The sequence below is a fragment of the Emydura macquarii genome, unplaced genomic scaffold (genome assembly GCF_026122565.2).
Source record: "Emydura macquarii macquarii isolate MOO-44397 ecotype Brisbane River unplaced genomic scaffold, CSIRO-AGI_Emac_v2 contig_1041, whole genome shotgun sequence".
NCBI classification, from domain to species: Eukaryota; Metazoa; Chordata; order Testudines; family Chelidae; genus Emydura; species Emydura macquarii.
The window spans coordinates 1,068,928-1,087,460 of NW_027131178.1; the positions used below are offsets into that span (position 1 = coordinate 1,068,928).

General features: G+C 44.4%; 1 protein-coding gene and 1 long non-coding RNA gene across 7 annotated transcripts in view; one reads left to right on the top strand and one right to left on the bottom strand.

Annotated features, from left to right (window-relative positions):
• Positions 1-18,533, top strand: part of LOC137150910 (uncharacterized) — a 32,427-nt gene that overhangs the window by 10,074 nt on the left and 3,820 nt on the right. The gene's annotated exons all lie outside the window — the stretch shown is intronic.
• Positions 2,538-18,533, bottom strand: part of PKHD1 (PKHD1 ciliary IPT domain containing fibrocystin/polyductin) — a 366,705-nt gene continuing 350,709 nt past the window's right edge. For 5 of the 6 annotated variants that reach the window (XM_067544965.1, XM_067544964.1, XM_067544966.1 and 2 more), the window contains one exon: positions 10,882-13,435. In XM_067544965.1, coding sequence (XP_067401066.1) covers positions 13,086-13,435 — 350 coding nt within the window. In that variant the 3' untranslated portion in view covers positions 10,882-13,085. Of the gene's footprint in view, positions 4,952-10,881; positions 13,436-18,533 lie in introns of those variants that run through there. The other variant, XM_067544968.1, reaches the window with a different exon arrangement.

Genomic DNA, 18,533 nt, shown 5'->3' on the forward strand with positions numbered 1-18,533 from the left:
TTGGTCAGCATGGTAGGCAGTGGTCTTGACCCACCAGCAGCCTAACCATTGTCAAGTTTGTTGTAGGTATCACAGAAAAAGAGTTTGCAAGGATGCCAGTGAGATAGTTTTGCAGATGTTTATGGGGATCTGCTCAAGCATGAGGGGCAGTAGGAGAGCAAGCACAAAAATGCTTGCTTGAAAATTGTAATGAGGGGGGTGACTGAGGCTGTCATCATGTCCAATCAGAGGTGTGAGTCAACAGCTTGCTAGTGAAAGAGGGGTGATAGGTAGGGTTGGGATAAGCTGTGAAAAGCCTTGAGAATGAAGACAAGCAGCTTACAGTTGATATGCTAGAGAACGGAGCCAATGGAGGGAGGCAAAGAGAAGGGTGATGTTAAAAGCAATGGCCTAGGAAAATACTCTTTCCAGCAGCATTCTGAGTGAGGCAAGATTGCATTCATCAAGCCCAGAGCAGTGGATGTTGTAGTAATGGAGATGATGATTCTTTTAGCTGTACTTTTTAGCTAGCACTTCCTTTTCACCTAAGCATATGAACGCTTGGTGCTTAGTCAAAACTAACCTGCTAGTAGGGGACAGGTTGACATTTATAACGGTGTAAGTCAGGAGCAACTCCATTGAAATCAACAGGGTTACCAGTATCAAATCTGTGTAATTAACCTCAGAATCAGGTCTTTATTTTTGACTTCCAACCGTCAGTCATTTCTTCCTTCTGTAGTTGGCTGTTCTGTATTTTAAGGCTGAATGTATGTCTGTGTTTGTCGCTCTGCCATTTAGTTCATTAAACTAAATGAACATTAGTCTTTCTCTTAGCCCTAAGAATGTATTTAAATCCAACACTAGTACATAATCAATCAGCCAGTGACAGACACAATATGTAACTGAGGGAGAAGTGGCTTAGTACAATGGTTCTCATACTTTTTCGTAATGTGGAGTGTTTTTTAGAACAATTGGATCAACTCCTGTTCCTGCATACCAATCCCACTTCCACCTCTTCCTAGTGACAGACAAACTCCTGACTCCATTCACCAATAATATTTTTATTACTCAGATTGTAAGCTCTTTGGGGCAGAGGTAGTCTTTTGCTTCTGGATTTGTATGGGATCTGATGCAATGGGGTTCTGGTCCATTACTGGGGCTCCTAGGTGCTACCTCACTCTGATTAATACTTACTAGTAATTAAGGAGACAAAATGACATTAACTCCCTTTAATGCAGCTGGAGTCACTGTCAGATCACTAAGCGACTTGTCCCAAGTCATGCAATCTTTCTGTGCATCAGTTCCCCATCTGAAAAAGCCTTCCAAGGGGAGCAGTTGGGGAATGAAATCTAGCTGGCTTCAAGACTGAGCTTGATAAGTTTATGGAGGGGGTGGTATGATGGGAAGCCTAGTTTGGCAATTGACTGATCTTTGACTACTAGAAGTAAATATGACCAATTGCCCGTGAGGGGATGTTAGAGGAGGTGGGTTTTGAGTTACTACAGAGAATTCTTTCCGGGTGTCTGGCTGATGAGTCTTGCCCACATGCTCAGGGTTTAGCTGATTGCCATATTTAGGGTCAGGAAGGAATTTTCCGCAAGGGCAGATTGGCAGAGGCCCTGGGGATTTTTCGTCTTCCTCTGCAGCATGGAGCACAGGTCACTTGCTGGTGGATTCGCTGTACCTTGAAGTCTTTAAATCATTATCTGAGGACTTCAATAACTCAGTCTTAGGTTAGGGGTCTATTACAGGAGTGGGTGGGTGAGGTTCTGTGGCTTGCGATGTTCAGGAGCTCAGACTAGATGATCATCATGCTCCCTTCTGATTGTATAGTCTATGAGTCTATGAAAAAGGGGATAAGATCCCTTCTCTTGTCTATCCAGAGCAGGGACTATCTCGTCCTCTGGGTCTCCATTGTATTCGATATTGTATAAACACAAACTTGCCTTTACATGCTACTGTCATACAAATTAATAATAATAGCAGAGCTAAATATTTCACTGGCAAATCTTTGTAGCTGAAGGGAAGCTATGGGTGGCCAGACACAGAGGACACAGTACTGTAAGGTACAAGTGAAGAAGCTTTGTAACTGGTCTATGTCCCTAGTTTCAAGTTCAAGCATCAATTGTGGATTTCTCTCCAACAGCCTACTGCCGTCTGGAAGGCCCGTGAAGTTATTTTATGCTTTGCTCTCTCAAAGTCAAGACTGTCCTGTCAAGAAATCTGAGGCGGCCTTTCTTAGTCTTTATATCAATAATTCTTTCCTACAGCCAACATTATTAGTCATAGTGTGCAATCGGTTCTGTATTAGAATAGTAAAGAAGCCCACTGGCAGCGTGAAATGACTGATCTCCTGTGTGGAGGTATCTAGAGCTCTGAGTCCCAACAGCCTTCTAGCTGGAGGCATGGGAGAATTTAAGTTGGCGAGGCGGAGGCGGGAATAGTGATATTAAGGGAGCCGGCAATTCATGTGATTTGACAGCGCTTCAGCACAGAATGTACCTTTTTCATCTCAGTGCTCTGAAAATGAAGCAAATTTGGATGCATATGTTATTATTATTTATTTGTAGCAGCACCTAGTGACCCTGATCTTGGTCGAGGTCAGATTGTGCTAGGCACTCAACCGACACATAGAGATGGTCTCTGCTCCGAAGAGCTTACAATCTAAATAGAAAAGACAGACAAGGGATGGAGAAAGAGAGTATCATTTCCATTTTACTAATGGGGAACTGATGCACAGAGAGATTAAATGACTCACCCAAGGTCACACAGCGAATCTGGAATTGAACTGAGATCTTCTGAGGCCCCACCCAGAGTTTTAACTGTAGGGAGAATCCTTCCTCACTCTGTATTTATTATCGGTATAGCCCACCTCACTTTCGTTGTGGAAAGTGTCTAGGACAGAGAACATTGTCTGGTGCATTTAGCTCAGCATAGGGGGTCAGGAGACCTGGGTGCTTTTTCCTGATTGCTTTTCCATGGATTCCCTTCTGTGACCTTTGAGTTACTTAACTTTTCTGTGCCTCAGTTTCCTCCTCTCTTATTTGGGGGTAACCAGTCCTCTTTTTCCTCATGGGACTGGTATGAAATTTTGTGATTAGAGCTGGCTAGAAACTGGAATTCCTGTTCTGGGAGAAATCCTGACCTATTCCCCCAAACCATTGCTTCCTGTGAGAGGGGAATTCTGGAATTTCATTTTAGAAAACAGCGTTTCAATTCTTACCATTGCCACGGTTCTCCGAGGTGCCCAGAGCCCTGGCAGCCTGCCAGGTGGGAAGCCAGGAAGCTCAGGAGCCCAGGATCTGCATGTGATAGTTTGCAGGGTGCCCTGGACTGAGTCCCCTTGTTATCTCCTGCTCCCTAATAGCCCCAGCCTGTCAGCTACTCAAGCATTTTCTTCCAGGCTATTCCAGCTGTGTCTTTGTCTTTCGGGTAACAATACGAGCACCCCAGTCCCTTTAAAATGGTCCCTTGGGGTATCTGGCACTGGCGTATCTCAGCAGTCTCAGATCCTCTGCTCCAACAGGAACAGCACAGCGTGGTTTACCAGTTTTACCTTACATCATCATCGCTCCAGCATAACGCACACCACATGCGAGCACTCAGAATAAAACAAAAGGAAGTTTATTAAGAAAGAAAAGAGATTCCGCTAGAAACGAGAGAGTGGTTCCCCTATAAAACATAATCATACAATGCAAATTAGGGCCTCCACTCATTAATAGTGACCTTTCCTATCTCATAATGTACCTTTTCCCTCTCCTCCTACCCAAAAAAGTTCAGTCAATTGCAGAATTGACTGGCTTCTCAGAACCCAAGGTTTCATGAAATACTGCTGCTCAACTAGATGTCTCCTCAGTGAATGAATCCGGAATGTCTTTCTCCACCCCATGATATACTGAATCAGCCTTTTATCTTTATTCACAGGCCAAGCACATCTCTCACTGTCCTGTCATTGATTTTTCACTTCCAAGTGATTTCGATGTTTATAGTTTGTCTTTGATGGTTTTCCATTGACTTTTCGGGACTGGTACAAATGTAGCCCACTGAGCAGTACATTATGTAATTGACACCCATACTCTGTTGATGAAATCACCGATGAGATGTGCAGGCCGTGTCACCAGAATATCAGATGAGCAATTGCCAAAGAAGATCTTTTACGGCAAGCTAAAGGAGGGAAAGTACTCTCAGGGAAGCCAGAAGAAAAGTTGCAAGGACTCCCTCAAGTCATCCTTGAGGCGTTTCAACATCGTTGAACCCAGAGTTTTGGGAAGTTCCTTCTCATGATCATTCTGCCCGGTGAAGCTTCATCCATACCGGAGCTACAGTCTATGAACAGAGGAGAACTGCTGCGTCAGAGCAGGCGCGCCAGCAGCATAAATCTCGCAACAGCAGGTCGGCTGTTAATCAAGTAACCCATAGCGGCATCCGTTGTTAAGTGTACCACAGACAGCTCAAAGCTCAAATTGGCCTGATCAGTCACTCACGTGGCCACAGAAACCAAACCAACCAGTGATGGCATGGTCATCTTTGAACTCGAAGGATGAACAACAACATGTAATTGGCCAGCCAGGGAGGGGTGACAGCACCCTCCGGCTTGAACGGGTCATCACCAAGACATGATTCCCTGGTGTTTAACTTTCATTCCAAGACCATGAGGCATACATTTTGATATAGTTACATTATTCCCAATTATTCTGAGTACTGATCAGTTACAAGCTCTCAGTACAGACCTCATATGCTACCCTTCATGGATAAATGCCATGAAAGTGGTGTAGTGAGTTTGTCAGGACTGAGACAGGAGTTGCTTGGAAAGAACAGTGAACCCTTTGCCAGTTGGCACCACTACGCCACTGTGTCATCTGAAGTCCCCTAGGGCTTCCATGCTATCCAGGAGTTGGGAGCTTGGAAGCCTTGAGAGCCCATCTCTGAGGAAGTCCACCTGGCGATCTGCTGAGGAGCTGAGAACAGTTTTCTGAAAGAAAAATCTAAATTCAAGGAAACAGAACGGTTGGAACAGAGATCCTTCTTTTCTGAAAACACAGGTCCTAACCCGGAAGCGACAGGATAATGATGATAGTATAGAGCTATTGACACACAGTTGAGCAGTTCTGATTCCATCCAGTAGGGAGCAGCATTGCACACAGCAATTCGTTGCAGTAATTATAAGGCTATTTCAAATTAAATGTATCAGAATCATCTGTGGATCTGCTACTAAGCCCCATGATGGATATATAGATAAAAAGTCACGACTGGGCAATATTTAAATGGGAGCTGCTGCAGCTAATCATCATTGTTGGGGCTGCAAACAACAAGAAAGCACAAGCCAGAACAGAATGAAGTGTAGCATTCTTTCCCTGAAATGCACATCTTTTCGCCGGGATTAAAACAGGGTTTGCATTTTAAATTTTCATTTACAAAACAGAAAAATATTTTACTAGGAGGCAATGGTATTAAGGAGAAATGATTCTTGGTTTGCCCTCAGGCCTGGCAAAGACAGGATTTGATTTGCTATGTTAGGCTGGAATCTGGATTGATACACAGAGATGAGAGGAGTGTTTAATAAAATTTACATTTCATTTTCTCACTTGACACCAGTCTCCTGTCACTCACCAAGTGGAGGAAATACAACAAATAACTTTTGTCAGCACCTAGGCATGGAGAGACGGCTGTGCAGGGTGAGCCAGAGTTAGACTGGGGTTTTTTTTTTAGTCTAATTTTCATTGTGTAGTGTATATATGTGTCATCTTCACTGCAGTTTGAAACTGACAAACTGCATGGAGGGAAAAGCACATTCATCGAATCACACACAATCCATTCATGGGGATGGACAAAATGACTTACTGGGAAATGAATCAAATAACTCAGGCCCCAATCCTGCCAAGCATTTCAGCATGTGCTTCAAAGCTGGCATGTAATCATGCACATGCTTAAAGTTAAGTACATGCTTAAATGGTTTTGTGGATTGAAGCCCTAATGAACAGTGAAATTCATCGTACAATAAGATGCAGTAATGGAGAAGTGAGTCCAGTACTATGTAGTGATTTGCTTGACTGGGTGCAATAATAATTTTAACACTGTGCATGTCTGGACATGGCTTTCTGAAGAGCTCACAACCCATTGACTTCTGGTGGGGTTGTGAGTACTCGGCCATTCTGAAAAAACAACCCTTCTTTCTGCGGGAAGCCTGTAATAAGGAGAGGTGCTCGAGATTACCTCTACAACTGGCCAGCATTTTTCTTTCAGAATGTCTTTCAGCAAAGAACGGTCTGGTTTTGAAAAGGAAAGTGTTTATAGAAAATTCGCTTTGCTTCCAAAAAATTCTGATTTTGACTAAAAAGTCCTGTTCCCCCTCCAAAAAATGTTTGTTTTCAAAATAGAAAACATTTTTCCACTTCTTTTTTTCATTGTTCACTGCTCTCTGTTTTTCTCTCTCTTCTCCTCTTTTTTTTTTTCCAGATTAAAAAAAAAGAGGGAGAAAAAAAGGAAAGGGGTGGGGGGGGAGGGGAGATGATAAACCAGAAAAAAAAACCAGAAACATTTCATTTTCATTTTCAAAAATTGGGGAAAAAAAGTCACTTTGTGTTTGTTTTGGGACACTATTTACACTGGCATTGCGCATCCCTCATTACACTTGAAAGACGCCTCTACACTGCGTGTGAAAGTGTGATGGTAGCAAGGGTAGGTATACTTGTGGTAGCTTTAACCGCACTAGCTCAGGTAACAATAGCAAACATGGCAGCACGGATTAGCAGAGTGCATTCCCGGAGGGCTTGAACTTGGGTTGCTAGCCCAGGCCAGAATCCCAGTCCATCAGAAAGTCTGGGTAGGTAGTCTGGTTGCTAGCCTGTACTACCCTGTCTAAACTAGCATGGGAATGCCAACCCATGCTTCAATCACTCCGTCACTTGCAGTGTAGACATACCAAAGGTAATGTATCTCATTTATGTCCCAATCCACTGAAGATGTAGGTGTTTGCTTCATTTTACTCCCAAAGGAACTATCCCACAGTGAGTAAAAATGAATCATGTGCCTAAGTGTTGGCAGGATCAAGGTCTTTGAGCACCCGCTTCCCATCGCAGAGGCCTGTCTCAGCTTTGACCTGTAAAGCACCGTGCATACCTCTAGCACTGCAGAAATAACAACCCCAATGAATAGTTTTATTTGTAACACAAAGGGGCAATGAAAGGGTTTATAATCTCATTGAGGTTGTTGGGGGGAAGAGGGAGTTGAAATTTTGTCTTAGGCACATGATTCTTTCAACCCAGACTGTAATTAATTTCACTACATCACCAGTTATCTCCACTCCCTAACCAGCCTTGTCATTTTAATTTTTCACAGGCTCTCTTTTTTTTCTTCTCTCTCTCTCTCTCTCCTATGTGCCTGTATCTTGGTGAAGTCTCATCAACTCTGGCCCAAAGCCTTAGGCTAATTTGTCTGGAACACAGCTCCCTCTCCGCCTCACAAGTAAGGGGATAAGGGAAAACCCACTGCCACAAAAGAAAAGTAGCGTCTAGGGATTCTCATAGGCCAGGAGTTTGGGGCTAAACTAACACACCAGTTCGGCTCCCTTATTGCTCGCAACAGTGTGAGTGTTCAGGTGCTAGTGTCCCCAGAGCTCCAGGCAGCTGCTGGCATTTTCATTCACCATGGGCGAAATTCTGGCCCCTCAGAAGTCCATGGGTGTTTTGCCGTTGACTTCAATGGGGCCAGGATTTCAACTCATGTCTTCTAACCCTGCTCACAGCTAGTTGTAGTGCCTGAGGTTGGGATTAGCAAAGGAGTTAACTGCCCAACTCCCATTAAAATTCAATGGCAAGGAGGTGTCTACCTCTCCTACGTGCTATTGAGAATTTAAGCTTAAAACCCACCTGGCCCCTTGTTTACACTAGGTCTGCAAGAGAGGGAAAGTCCTAGCACAGGGAAGGTTCTGATTGATTCCGCTCTGATAACGGAATTCCCTGTGCTTGGGGCAGGAGCCTTAGCCTTAGCTACTTGAACCCCACTTCCTCCATCCTTAAGGTGCGGCTTGACAAAGCCCTGGCTGGGATGATTTAGTTGGGGTTGGTCTTGCTTTGAGCAGGGGGTTGGACTAGATGACCTCCTGAGGTCCCTTCCAACCCTCATCTTCTATGATTCAGAATCTTCCATCCATTCAACCCATCCCCTTCCAGACCCAACACTTCAACTCCTCTGCATTCAGGCTGGCTTTGGTTTTCCTCTTCTAAGGAAATCTTCACTCCTTCCTGCTTCTCTCTCTCTCTTTCTCTCTCTGACCTCATCTCCCTCTTCCCCAAACTTTATGAGCGGGCTGTCTTCTCCTTGGTGCCTTGGTCTTGCTTCCTCCAACTCATTCCTGCATCCTCTTCAATCTGGCGTCTGTCCTTTCCACTCCAGCGAGACTGCCCTCACAGAAATCTCTAATGATCTTTCCTCTTCCAAGGCGAAGGTTCCCTCCTCTATTCTCATCCACTATGATGCTTTTGACACCATGGCTGGGGCTTTTCTTGAGACTCTCTTTTCTTTTGGCTGCTGTGACTTTGTCCTTTCCCAGTTCTCTTTCTCCCTCGCTAACCATTCTTTCCGTGTCCCCTTCAGTGGAACCTCTTCCTTCCCATCTCCCTTCTCCTTTGATGCTCCTAATGAGTCTGTCTCTGTTCCCTGCATTTCCTCCCCACCCCCATACACTCACCCTCACCAAAAATTAACAGGGCAAAAAGCAAGTGCAGGAAATGGCTCTGTTTGCACAGAATTCAATGGGACTTTTATGTATGTGCACAGTGCTAAAAGAACATGAGGAAGGGCAAATAAGAAGTGCAGATACCATCATTGTCTCATTATCTAAGGTGAGCATGATCTTATCCATCTGTCCTGGGTATGTATATGACCCCATCACCGTCAGTATCTGCGTATCAGATTCTAATGAATTTATCCCCACAACACCCCCCTGGAGACAGGGCAGTGCTATTATCCCTGTTTTGCAGAGGGGGAACTGAGGCACAGAGAGACTATGTGACTTGCCCAAGGTCACACAGGAAGTCTGGGGCAGAGTAGGAATTCCACCCAGATCTCCCACAACCCAAGCTAGCACTTTAACCATTGAACCATCCTTCCTCCTTGAGTTAAGACCCTGGGCTAGGAATCAAGCTATTTGGGGTCAATTCACAGCTCTCTCTCAGACTTCCTGTGTGACCCTGGCTACGTCTATTAATCTCACAGTTCCTCCCCTGTACAGTGAGGATGATCATGCTTCCTTTGTCTATTTACATGGTAAGGTCTTCAGAGCAGGGACTGAGTCTGTGCAATGCCTTACAAAATGGGATCCCAATCTGAGCTAAGACTTCCAGGGGTTACTGTTATTATATTAATAAAGATCAATTCTAGAACTGGTGCTACATCAAACTTAATTCAGGCTCATGATCTCCTATGCTCACCTCTTCCCCTCTCCCCCTTGATCACCTTACAGTACCTTCTTTCCCAAAACCAAGAAATTACCCCCTGAATACCTTCCTATTTATCCAGGGTTTGCTTCCTGTTTATAACTCACCATCTCCTTCTGCTATCTCACCATATCCACATGAGATTAATCGTCAGTGTCATTCACTTGAGCTAATCCACAGCACGGCTGGAGCTTAAGAGCAACAACTCTGCAATTAACTATGTTTTTATCCTTCCTCATTAAAGCACTTAAAGATCTAGACATGCCAGGCATTATATATTTGGTAAACAAAATATGGAATTTTGAATTAAAGGATTAATTACAACCCTTAAGTGTATCTGATAGGTATGATTTTTTTCAGATAGAAGGATGTGTTGTACAAGTTTTGCATACCACTTACATTCAGTATTCAGATATTACTTTTGCATATTTGCATGCATTCTGACATGTAATTACATACTTTTTTTGCATTGGCACTGTTCAGATGTGATATAAGCACTTAGGAGTACAGCTATTTAAGGACGGGGCGGAGGGAAAGAGGGAAGTATATTTAGACTATACAGAATGCTTCTTCCACCGTGTGGAGGCATCTCTACTATGCTGTGCGTTGGATGTGGGGAGAGAACGTTCTCCAAACCATCTGATTTAGGCTGAATGTCTTTCCAAGTGCTAATCTCTTGTTCAGTCCCCCCATCTCTGGGTCCCATCCTGTTCATTTACAGAGTAAGGGAGAGTAATTCCAGCCACTGGAGGACTTTGGTGAAACTCTACGACCTGCGTGATGCAGGAGGTCAGAAAGGGATCTGCTTCATGAATGGAGCGACCCTGATTTACACCCGCTGAGGATCTGTCCTGATGAAATGATGAGCCCAGGCTGGGGCATAAGCAAGTGCTAGTGAGGCTACCTGTGACTGACAGTTCTCTGAGCCAATCGTGGACCAGTGCCCCAACGTGATCATAAAGATGCCAGTTGCTGCTGGCTGCTTTCAGAGGAGACGCAAAGGAGGGGCCAGGACCACTTGTGGGCCTTTGTATAAAAAGAGGGGTCAGCTCTAGCATCCTAAATGACCTGGAATGAGCCTGGGCAGGCAAGTTAGCTCTTGCTTCTAGCTCAGTTGCTTCAATTTGCTCTGTTTCCTTTACGCTCGCAACCATCAATGTCCAGTAGCAACCTGGGCACCCCTAAGCTTTTTCCGTTCTCCCCTAGTTAGAACAACACAATGTGAGGGGTCTGCATGGCTGAAAAGGCTGGGAATCTTTGCGAGACAGCATCCTTTCATGGCTGTCCAAGATGTCTCAGCATCTCTCCCTCAGTTTCCCCTCACACCCCACCAACACTTGTTTGGCCATGTTCTAGGTGGCTTCTTCTTATGGCTCCTGCCAAGTTATTCATAGTTTCTCCCCTTCCAGGGCAATAGAGTCTGTTAGACCCGGAGTCCAGTGACCCTAGCAAAAGGTTGAGAATCCTGACTCCTTTGCTCCCAGGGGTTTTACTATCCTTTTCGCTGGGGATGGTAGAGGAACCAGACACGCCCACTCTTCTGTGTTCCCCTTCTCAGGGACCCTTCATTAAGCAGCTGGGACCAGTTTCTCACAATCCCTTAAGTGTTTCCTACCTCACCTTTCCTTCAGGCTTGATCCAGACTCACATTCTGTGATTCTCCCTCTCTGGAAGTCCAGCTTCCTCCTGCTGAAGGCCTCTCCTCTCCAGCCTTCTGATTTCCCTGCCGTTCCTGGCCCAGCAGTTAGCCACAGCTGAGGAGATAGCTAGACTTCCTGTTAAGCCCTTAGTGACCATGATAGAATGGGGTCTAGACATGTCATGACAGAATCCTTTCACGGCTAAGGTGACTGGTTTGAGGCCAGCTGAAGATTGGTAGTGACTATACTGAAGGCTGTTATCCTCTGATGGCTGTTCAATAGGCTACATGAGCTGGTGATCAGATTCCCTTTCTTGGTGGGCAGGTGCTTGCATTTAGTCTCAGCAGACAGGCCATTGGCTGAAGGGACATGGAGAATGAATTATTCTCTCACCACCAGAGGTGGCCTATATGGATCAGGACAGAAGCAGAGTGGGCGGGCTGGAGCAGGAAAGTGTAACTAAACTGGCTGCCGTGTGCTCTGAATAACCACCTGGGCCCACTCCACTGAGGTTATGGCAGTGCCGCAGCGCACTGCTCCAAAACGTCACTGTTGAGATCAAACTCCACACACTGAAGCTTTCTTCATGGCTCAATCTCTAGTGCCTCAGTCAAAATGGCAGCTGTCACGTACATCGGGGCTTGTCTGGGATCTGAACTGCTGTGAATCTCAGATGCTTGAGCCGTACGGCCTCTGCCTAGTAGAAACGTGTACACCACTGGTTGCCATGCCTGAAGCTGGCTCTTAAACTGGAGAAACTGTGTTTTTAGTTCTAGAGGTCCCCACTTTAATCCCGGTTGTTGGCAAAAATGGCAGCCATGTTCCATAAATAAATGTAAATAACATCTAGTGCTTACACAGCACCCTTCACCCAAGGATCCAGTGGTGCAATAATAAAGTCTCCCCACATTCCTCTGAGGGAGGCAAGTATTAATGCTCCCTATTTTCCAGATCAGTAAAGAGAGGCACGGAGAATTCCTGTGACCCATTATAGTGAGTCAATCAGGATGAGAAACTAGAAGGGGGTCCCGAGAAGAGCCATGAGAACAACTAAAGGACTGGAAAACATGCCTTAACGTGCTGGATTCAAAGAGCTCAATCTATTTAACTTAACACAGAGAAGGTTACGGGGTGACTTGACCACAGTCTGTAAATATCTGCATGGGGAACAAATACTTGTTAATGGGCTGTTTAATCTAGCAGACAAAAATAGAACAAGATCCAATGGCTGGAAATTGAAGTGAGATCAATTCAGATGGGAAAATAAGACATCCTTTTTTTTAACAGGGAGCGTAATTAATCATTGGAACAATTTACCAAGGAATATGGTGGATTTTTCATTACTGGAAACTCTTATATCAAGATTGGATGTTTTTTCTAAAAGACATACTATACTTCAAACTGCAATTATTTCACAGAAGTCCTATGATCTGTGTTATAAAGGAGGTCAGACTAGATGTTCACAGTGGTCCCTTATCGTCTTAGAATGCATGAGGCAGACTAGACTCCCAGTTCATTATTATTATTAACAAAATGGCAGTGGCCATGATGTGCTAGGCATTTCCAAACATTCAAGAAGGGAAGGCTACTGACCTGAGGGGTTCACAGGGCAAGGACCCAATTCAGCAGAGCACCCTCTGAGTGTTAAGCCGGTGCTTAGATGCATCTTTATTCAGGAAAGTATTTAAGCATATGCTTAACCAAAATGAAGTGGTGCAAATGCAACTGCTTTTCTGAATAGAGATGGACTTAAGTACTTTGCTAAATCAGGGACTAAGGGGGAGGGGCATAAACAGAATAGATAACTAGATAGATAGATTAGATACGACTCAGATTCCCTGCTCTATCCATTCAGAACATATCTTCACACTTAACTGTCCTAAAATGTTTGAAAGTTTCCAATGCTAACGTTTTTTCTGGTCACACCAGTGGCAGAAGCAACTCAGGTTCCCATGTTCTAATGGATTCCCTTTGAGAAAACATCTCATGTTGTTGGTGCCACAACTCATCCTTTCCCTTACACATCTCCTCATGATCCCACAGCAGACTTCTCCCTCTCTCTGTTCACATTCTGAGGTACAGGCTCCCCTCCTCCCATTTCTTTTCCACGGGTGCAAGGAAACAGCTGCTGATGGGTATCCTTCCAATCACAGAACTCCTTGGCGTCAAGCTGCTGAAGTTTCAGAGAACCCCACAGAGCTGTTCTTCGATGTAATGGACGGCTGCTGTCATGTTTCCTAGCCATAGATACATTCCCTCTATTGTTCATTTTATGTTCAACAGTACTCATCTTCCTCGTTGACATGGCTTTCAGTGTCTGCTGGTGCAACTTCTTTAACTGTCTCGCTGTGTTTCCTGGTACTCCATTTGCTTCCATATCTGTAAGAGAAAATCCCTTTACTTGTTACCTTAACAGCAGGTACCTGTCTTTCTCTTCCCTTCCTGTTTATGTCTCTGTCCCATTCTAGTGCCTGTTGCTAACTGAAGTGTGGTAGACATTGGAAAAAAAGGGGAGATTGAACTTTAATTGGTGGACACTATAACAATCTTTAAATATATATTAATCATTTATTAACCCTTTATAAACCATCTGTAAAAATATATTAATATAAAACATGCAGACAATCAAATGTCTCCACACGTTAAACAAAATATTCAAATGAAAACAGATGTTTTGCTCACATTTGCTATTAAGATTCCATTTACAAACAGTGTATAAAAGGTTAATAATTGATTTACAGATGTTTCAATAAATGGCTTAAAGATTGCTACTGATTCCAATAGGCTAATAGCTGGCTTATAACCACCCATAACACGTACTATTCATGTCTGTAATATGCAGCTATTCATCATGTATTAACCCTTTGTAAGCCATTTGTAAATGGCACCTTACAATAAAACATGACCCCTGCAGTGTTTGAAGCTCAGACAAAGCAGCACTAGGAACGTGAAAAAGAAAATGATTGAAAAACAAAAGTAATGTTGACTAAAAACACAAAAGGGAAACGAGCATAATTGATTTTCATGATCCAAAGTGGAAAATGCATAATGCAAGCATTCTTAATAACTGAAAGTGTTATCAGGCACGGAGGTAAAGCAACTGGTTTTGTGACTTTTAAGCTGACATTGTTTTTAAAGCTCCAATCCTGTGTTACGATGCATGCAAGTAGACTGCTTCTTACTCTTGGTCTACACTTACCTGTGTATTCAGCGGCAGTCAACGGGAGATACGCAAGCTACATAGAGTAGCTTGCGTATCTCCCTCAATTTCATAAAGTCCATTTTGCATGCCATCTCCACTTTGCTGCACCGATGGGAAATGTGTTCCTGTTGACTCAGCATTACTCTTTTTTTTGGAGGTGGAGGTTTTTGGAGGTTTATTGGATCGACTTCTGGATTGATTGAGCGGGTCTTCACTTCCACTCAATCGATCTGGATAAATCAATCTGACGGTGGCGTATTTTCCACCGTCAGTGAACTCATAACCTTATTTTGGTTGCTTTATACAGATACAGATCTAGTCTTATTTCACCTACCCAAGATGACATCTGCTTACATTACTGACAAAGCCACGCCTTACTTTCTTTAACACTGAAGAGCTAGCACAGCTACAGGTTCAGTCCTACCTAATGCACCACTGGCAAAACACTCCATCTGCAGAGTCTTCATAACTGGTGATGATGGAAGATGCAGGAAGAGCCCAGCATGCTTTTTCTCATCCTAGGTGACAGGCAGAGTCCTTACTAGGTAAGGCTGCCTCTGAAGTCAATAGCAATTTTGCTGGAGTAAGTGTTGTAAGGCCTGGTCTATACTTATCGGGAAATTCTTTGGCAGTCGACGGGAGATATGCAAGCTACATAGAGCAGCTTGTGTATCTTACATCGACTTCCTAAATTCTCTTCTGCGTGCCGTCTCCACTGTGCTGTGCCGACGGGAAATGCGTACCCGTTGATGTAACGCTATGCTTTCTCTGAAGGTGGTTTTACTAAATCAACTTCTGGATTGATTGAGCGGGTCTTCACTTCTGCTCAATTGATCTGGATAAATCGATCTGATGGCGGCAAATTTGCCACCTTCAATGTAGACATAGCCTAAGGGTGGGCTATGTTTGTCGCGCTGGCAGGAAGAAAAATCATGTTTTGTTTTGTAAAATGAGAAAACGAGATCCTGATGCCATGGGGTGAGCCTGCAAGTGGATCCAGTAGGGAGAGAGCACCAAGCTGGGAGTTAGAAGAAGCTATTTCTAATCCAAGCTTTGCCACTCACCGTGAGCAAAACATTTGTGTGGCCTTGGACAAATCACTTCATCTCCCTGTGCATCTGTTTCCCTACTCACCACTTGTTTATTTAGGTTGCAAGGCGCATGGGGCAGGTACTGCCTTTCCCTATATGTTTATACAATGCCTAGCCCAATGGAGCCCCTATCTTTGTTGGTGCTTCTAGGTGTTATTGTAATATTCTATTGCATTGTTCTCAGCATGCTCATACCCGTGACTGCAATCAAATCTCATGTTTCAGGACTTCAGTCGGTCACCTACAAAGGTCAGGAGGGACTTTTAACACTGATGCACAATTGCCAGACATATTCAGAAGGGGATTAGGCCTCCTCTGAAGCGTCAGAGATTGGGCACACCTGGAGATGGGACACCAAGCATGGAGGGCCAGTGCTCTGAGGTGGTACAGAATATCCTCTTTCTTAGATGCATGGCTGGTGGGGCTTGTACACATGTTCAGGGTCTACACGCTCACTAGATTGGGGATTGGGAAGGAATTTTCACTCATCTTAGATTGATGGGGACCCTGCATGCTTTTTCACGTTCCTGTGTGGCATGAGGCAAGGATGGTCTGCTGGTATCATCTGGGCATTTGCCACCTAACCAGTTCCCTGCTATTTCATGGGCCTCAGGCTTGGTGGCACCTTGAACTCTCCTGTGCTTTGCCTGTGGCACACAACAGTTTAGGTTCCTGAGGACTGAATTGTTTTTTCTAACTAAAGTCATTGGGCTCCATGTAAGGGTAATTGGGTGAAATTTAATGGCCTGCAATACACAGGAGGTCAGACTAGATGCTGCACTTTAACAAGCACAAGATATCCATAGTAAAACAACCCACCTACAGCGTGTGCATTTAGTGCTCCTTGGACTCTAATATAGGTCCAATCTATCTCAGGAAAATTTGCTCTGCTATAATGCCATTGGTGCAGTTACTCTGGCACGGGCCCCTAAAGTAGGTGTGCTACACTGACAGAAAGCAAATTGAGTCATAATAGTATAGAGGGCACTGGGCAGGGACTCAGGAATTCTATTTCTGGCTCAGCCACAGACCTTCTGTGTGACCTTGGGCAAATCACTTAATCCAGTATTTCTCAACAGTCGGTCCGTTGACCGGTGCCGGTCCCTGATTCCTCCCTGATACAATTTAGGAAGGCAGTAAGCCGGAATAAGCCGGTTCCTGGAATCATAAAGGTTGAGAAACACTGACTTAATCTACCCTAAGCCTCAGCCCTATGTCTATAACAGGGGTGGGGAACGTCCAGCCCGCGGGCCATATAAATCATTTGGTCTGGCCCTGACGGCGGCGGGGAATTCGGCGGCGGTGCGGTTTCACGGCAGCGGTGGTGTTCCGTGGGGGGGGCAGTGCCCGCCGCCGAAACCCTGCCGCCGTTTGCCCCATTTCAGCGGCGGGGGGACTTCAGCAGCGGGCTCTGCCCCAAGCCCCCCACCGAACCCCGCCGCCGCCGTGAAACCGCGCCGCTGCCGAATTCCCCCCGCTGCCGAATTCTCCCCCGCCGCCAGGGCCACCATCAGGCCCTTGACAGAAAAAAGGTTCCCCACCCCTGGTCTATAAGATGGGTATAACGGCACTTCCCTATCTGTGAGAGCTGTAGGGAGGATGAAATCTATTTACAGTGAAAGGAGCCAAATAAGTACGTAAATAAACTGGCGTAAGACCTGCTATGTGTAGATACAGAAAGAAAACATTAAGGGTCCGTACTGATCACAGAATCATAAGATGAAGGTTGGAGGTCATCTAGTCCAACCCCCTGCTCAAAGCAGGATGAACCCCAACTAAATCATCCCAGCCAGAGCTTTGTTAAGCTTGGCCTTAAAAACCTCTAAGGATGGAGACTCTACCACTTCCCTAGGTAACGCATTCCAGTGCTTCACCACCCGCCTAGTGAAAACGTTTTTCCTAATATCCAACCTAGACCTCCCCCACTGCAACTTGAGACCATTGCTTCTTGTTCTGTCACCTACTACCACTGAAAACAGCCTAGCTCCATCCTCCCTAGAACCCCCCTTCAGGTAGCTGACACTGGTGCGTGTTCTCTTATATAATTAGGTTCTTATACTGTATCTGATTTATATCAAGTTCTTTTCAGACTAGTTATGACCTTATCTCTTTAATGGGAAATAGGTTTTATCAAGCAAACCTGATCTCATTTTTTGAGGAGATTACAAGTTTGATTCATAAAGGTAACTGCATGGGTGTATTATCATTTAGACTTTAATAAGATTTAGCCCCACATGACATTCTGCTTAAAAAATTAGCAGTACACAATATCAATAAAGCACATGTTAAAATGGGTTTAGAACTGGTGAATTGACAGATCTCCAAAAGTAGTTGCGAAAAGGGAATCACCATTGAATGGGTGTGGTGTTAGTGGGGTTCTGCAAAGATTGGTAATAGGCCTGCTGCTATTCAACTCTTTCATCAATAAATGTGAATAACTATAACATCAGTGCTGATAAAATTTGCAGATGCCGCAAAGAATGGTGGAGCGATCTGGGCCGCTTGGTAAGCTGGGGATCATTCAGACAAAATGCATTTTCTTTTAATACAGCCATATGCAAAAGTTATGCATTGAGGAACAAAGAATACAGGCCTTTCTTAGACTGGAGGTCTGTATCCTTGAAAAGAGTGACTCTGAAAAGGATTTAGGGATCATAGTGGGCATGAACTTCCAATGCAACAGTGTGGCAAAATGGCGAATTAAATCCTTGGATGTCTAAAGAGCGGAGAAGTATGTAGGAGCGGAGAGGTGATTTTACCTCTTTATTTGGCATTGCTGAATTTGATACTGGAAAACTGCATGCTGTTCTAGGGTCCACTTAAAAAAACATGTTAAAAAATTGGAGAGCGTTCAGAAAAGAGCCATAAAAATGATTCAAGGGCTAGAGAAATGCCTTACAGTGAGAGACTTAAAGAACTCAGGCTGTTTAGCTTCTCAAAAAGAAAACGGAGAGGTGACTTTGATTACAGTTTATAAATAACTTCCTAGGGAGAAAATATTGGGCACTAAAGGTCTCTTCAATCTAGTGGAGAAAGGTATAGAAAGAGTCAATGGCTGGAAGCTGAAGCAAGATAAATTCAAATTAGAAATAAGGCATAGTCTTTTGGCAATGAGAGAAGGGAAGTGGTGATTCTCCATCTCTTGATGTCTTCAGGTCAAGACTGGATGGCTTTCTGGAATTTA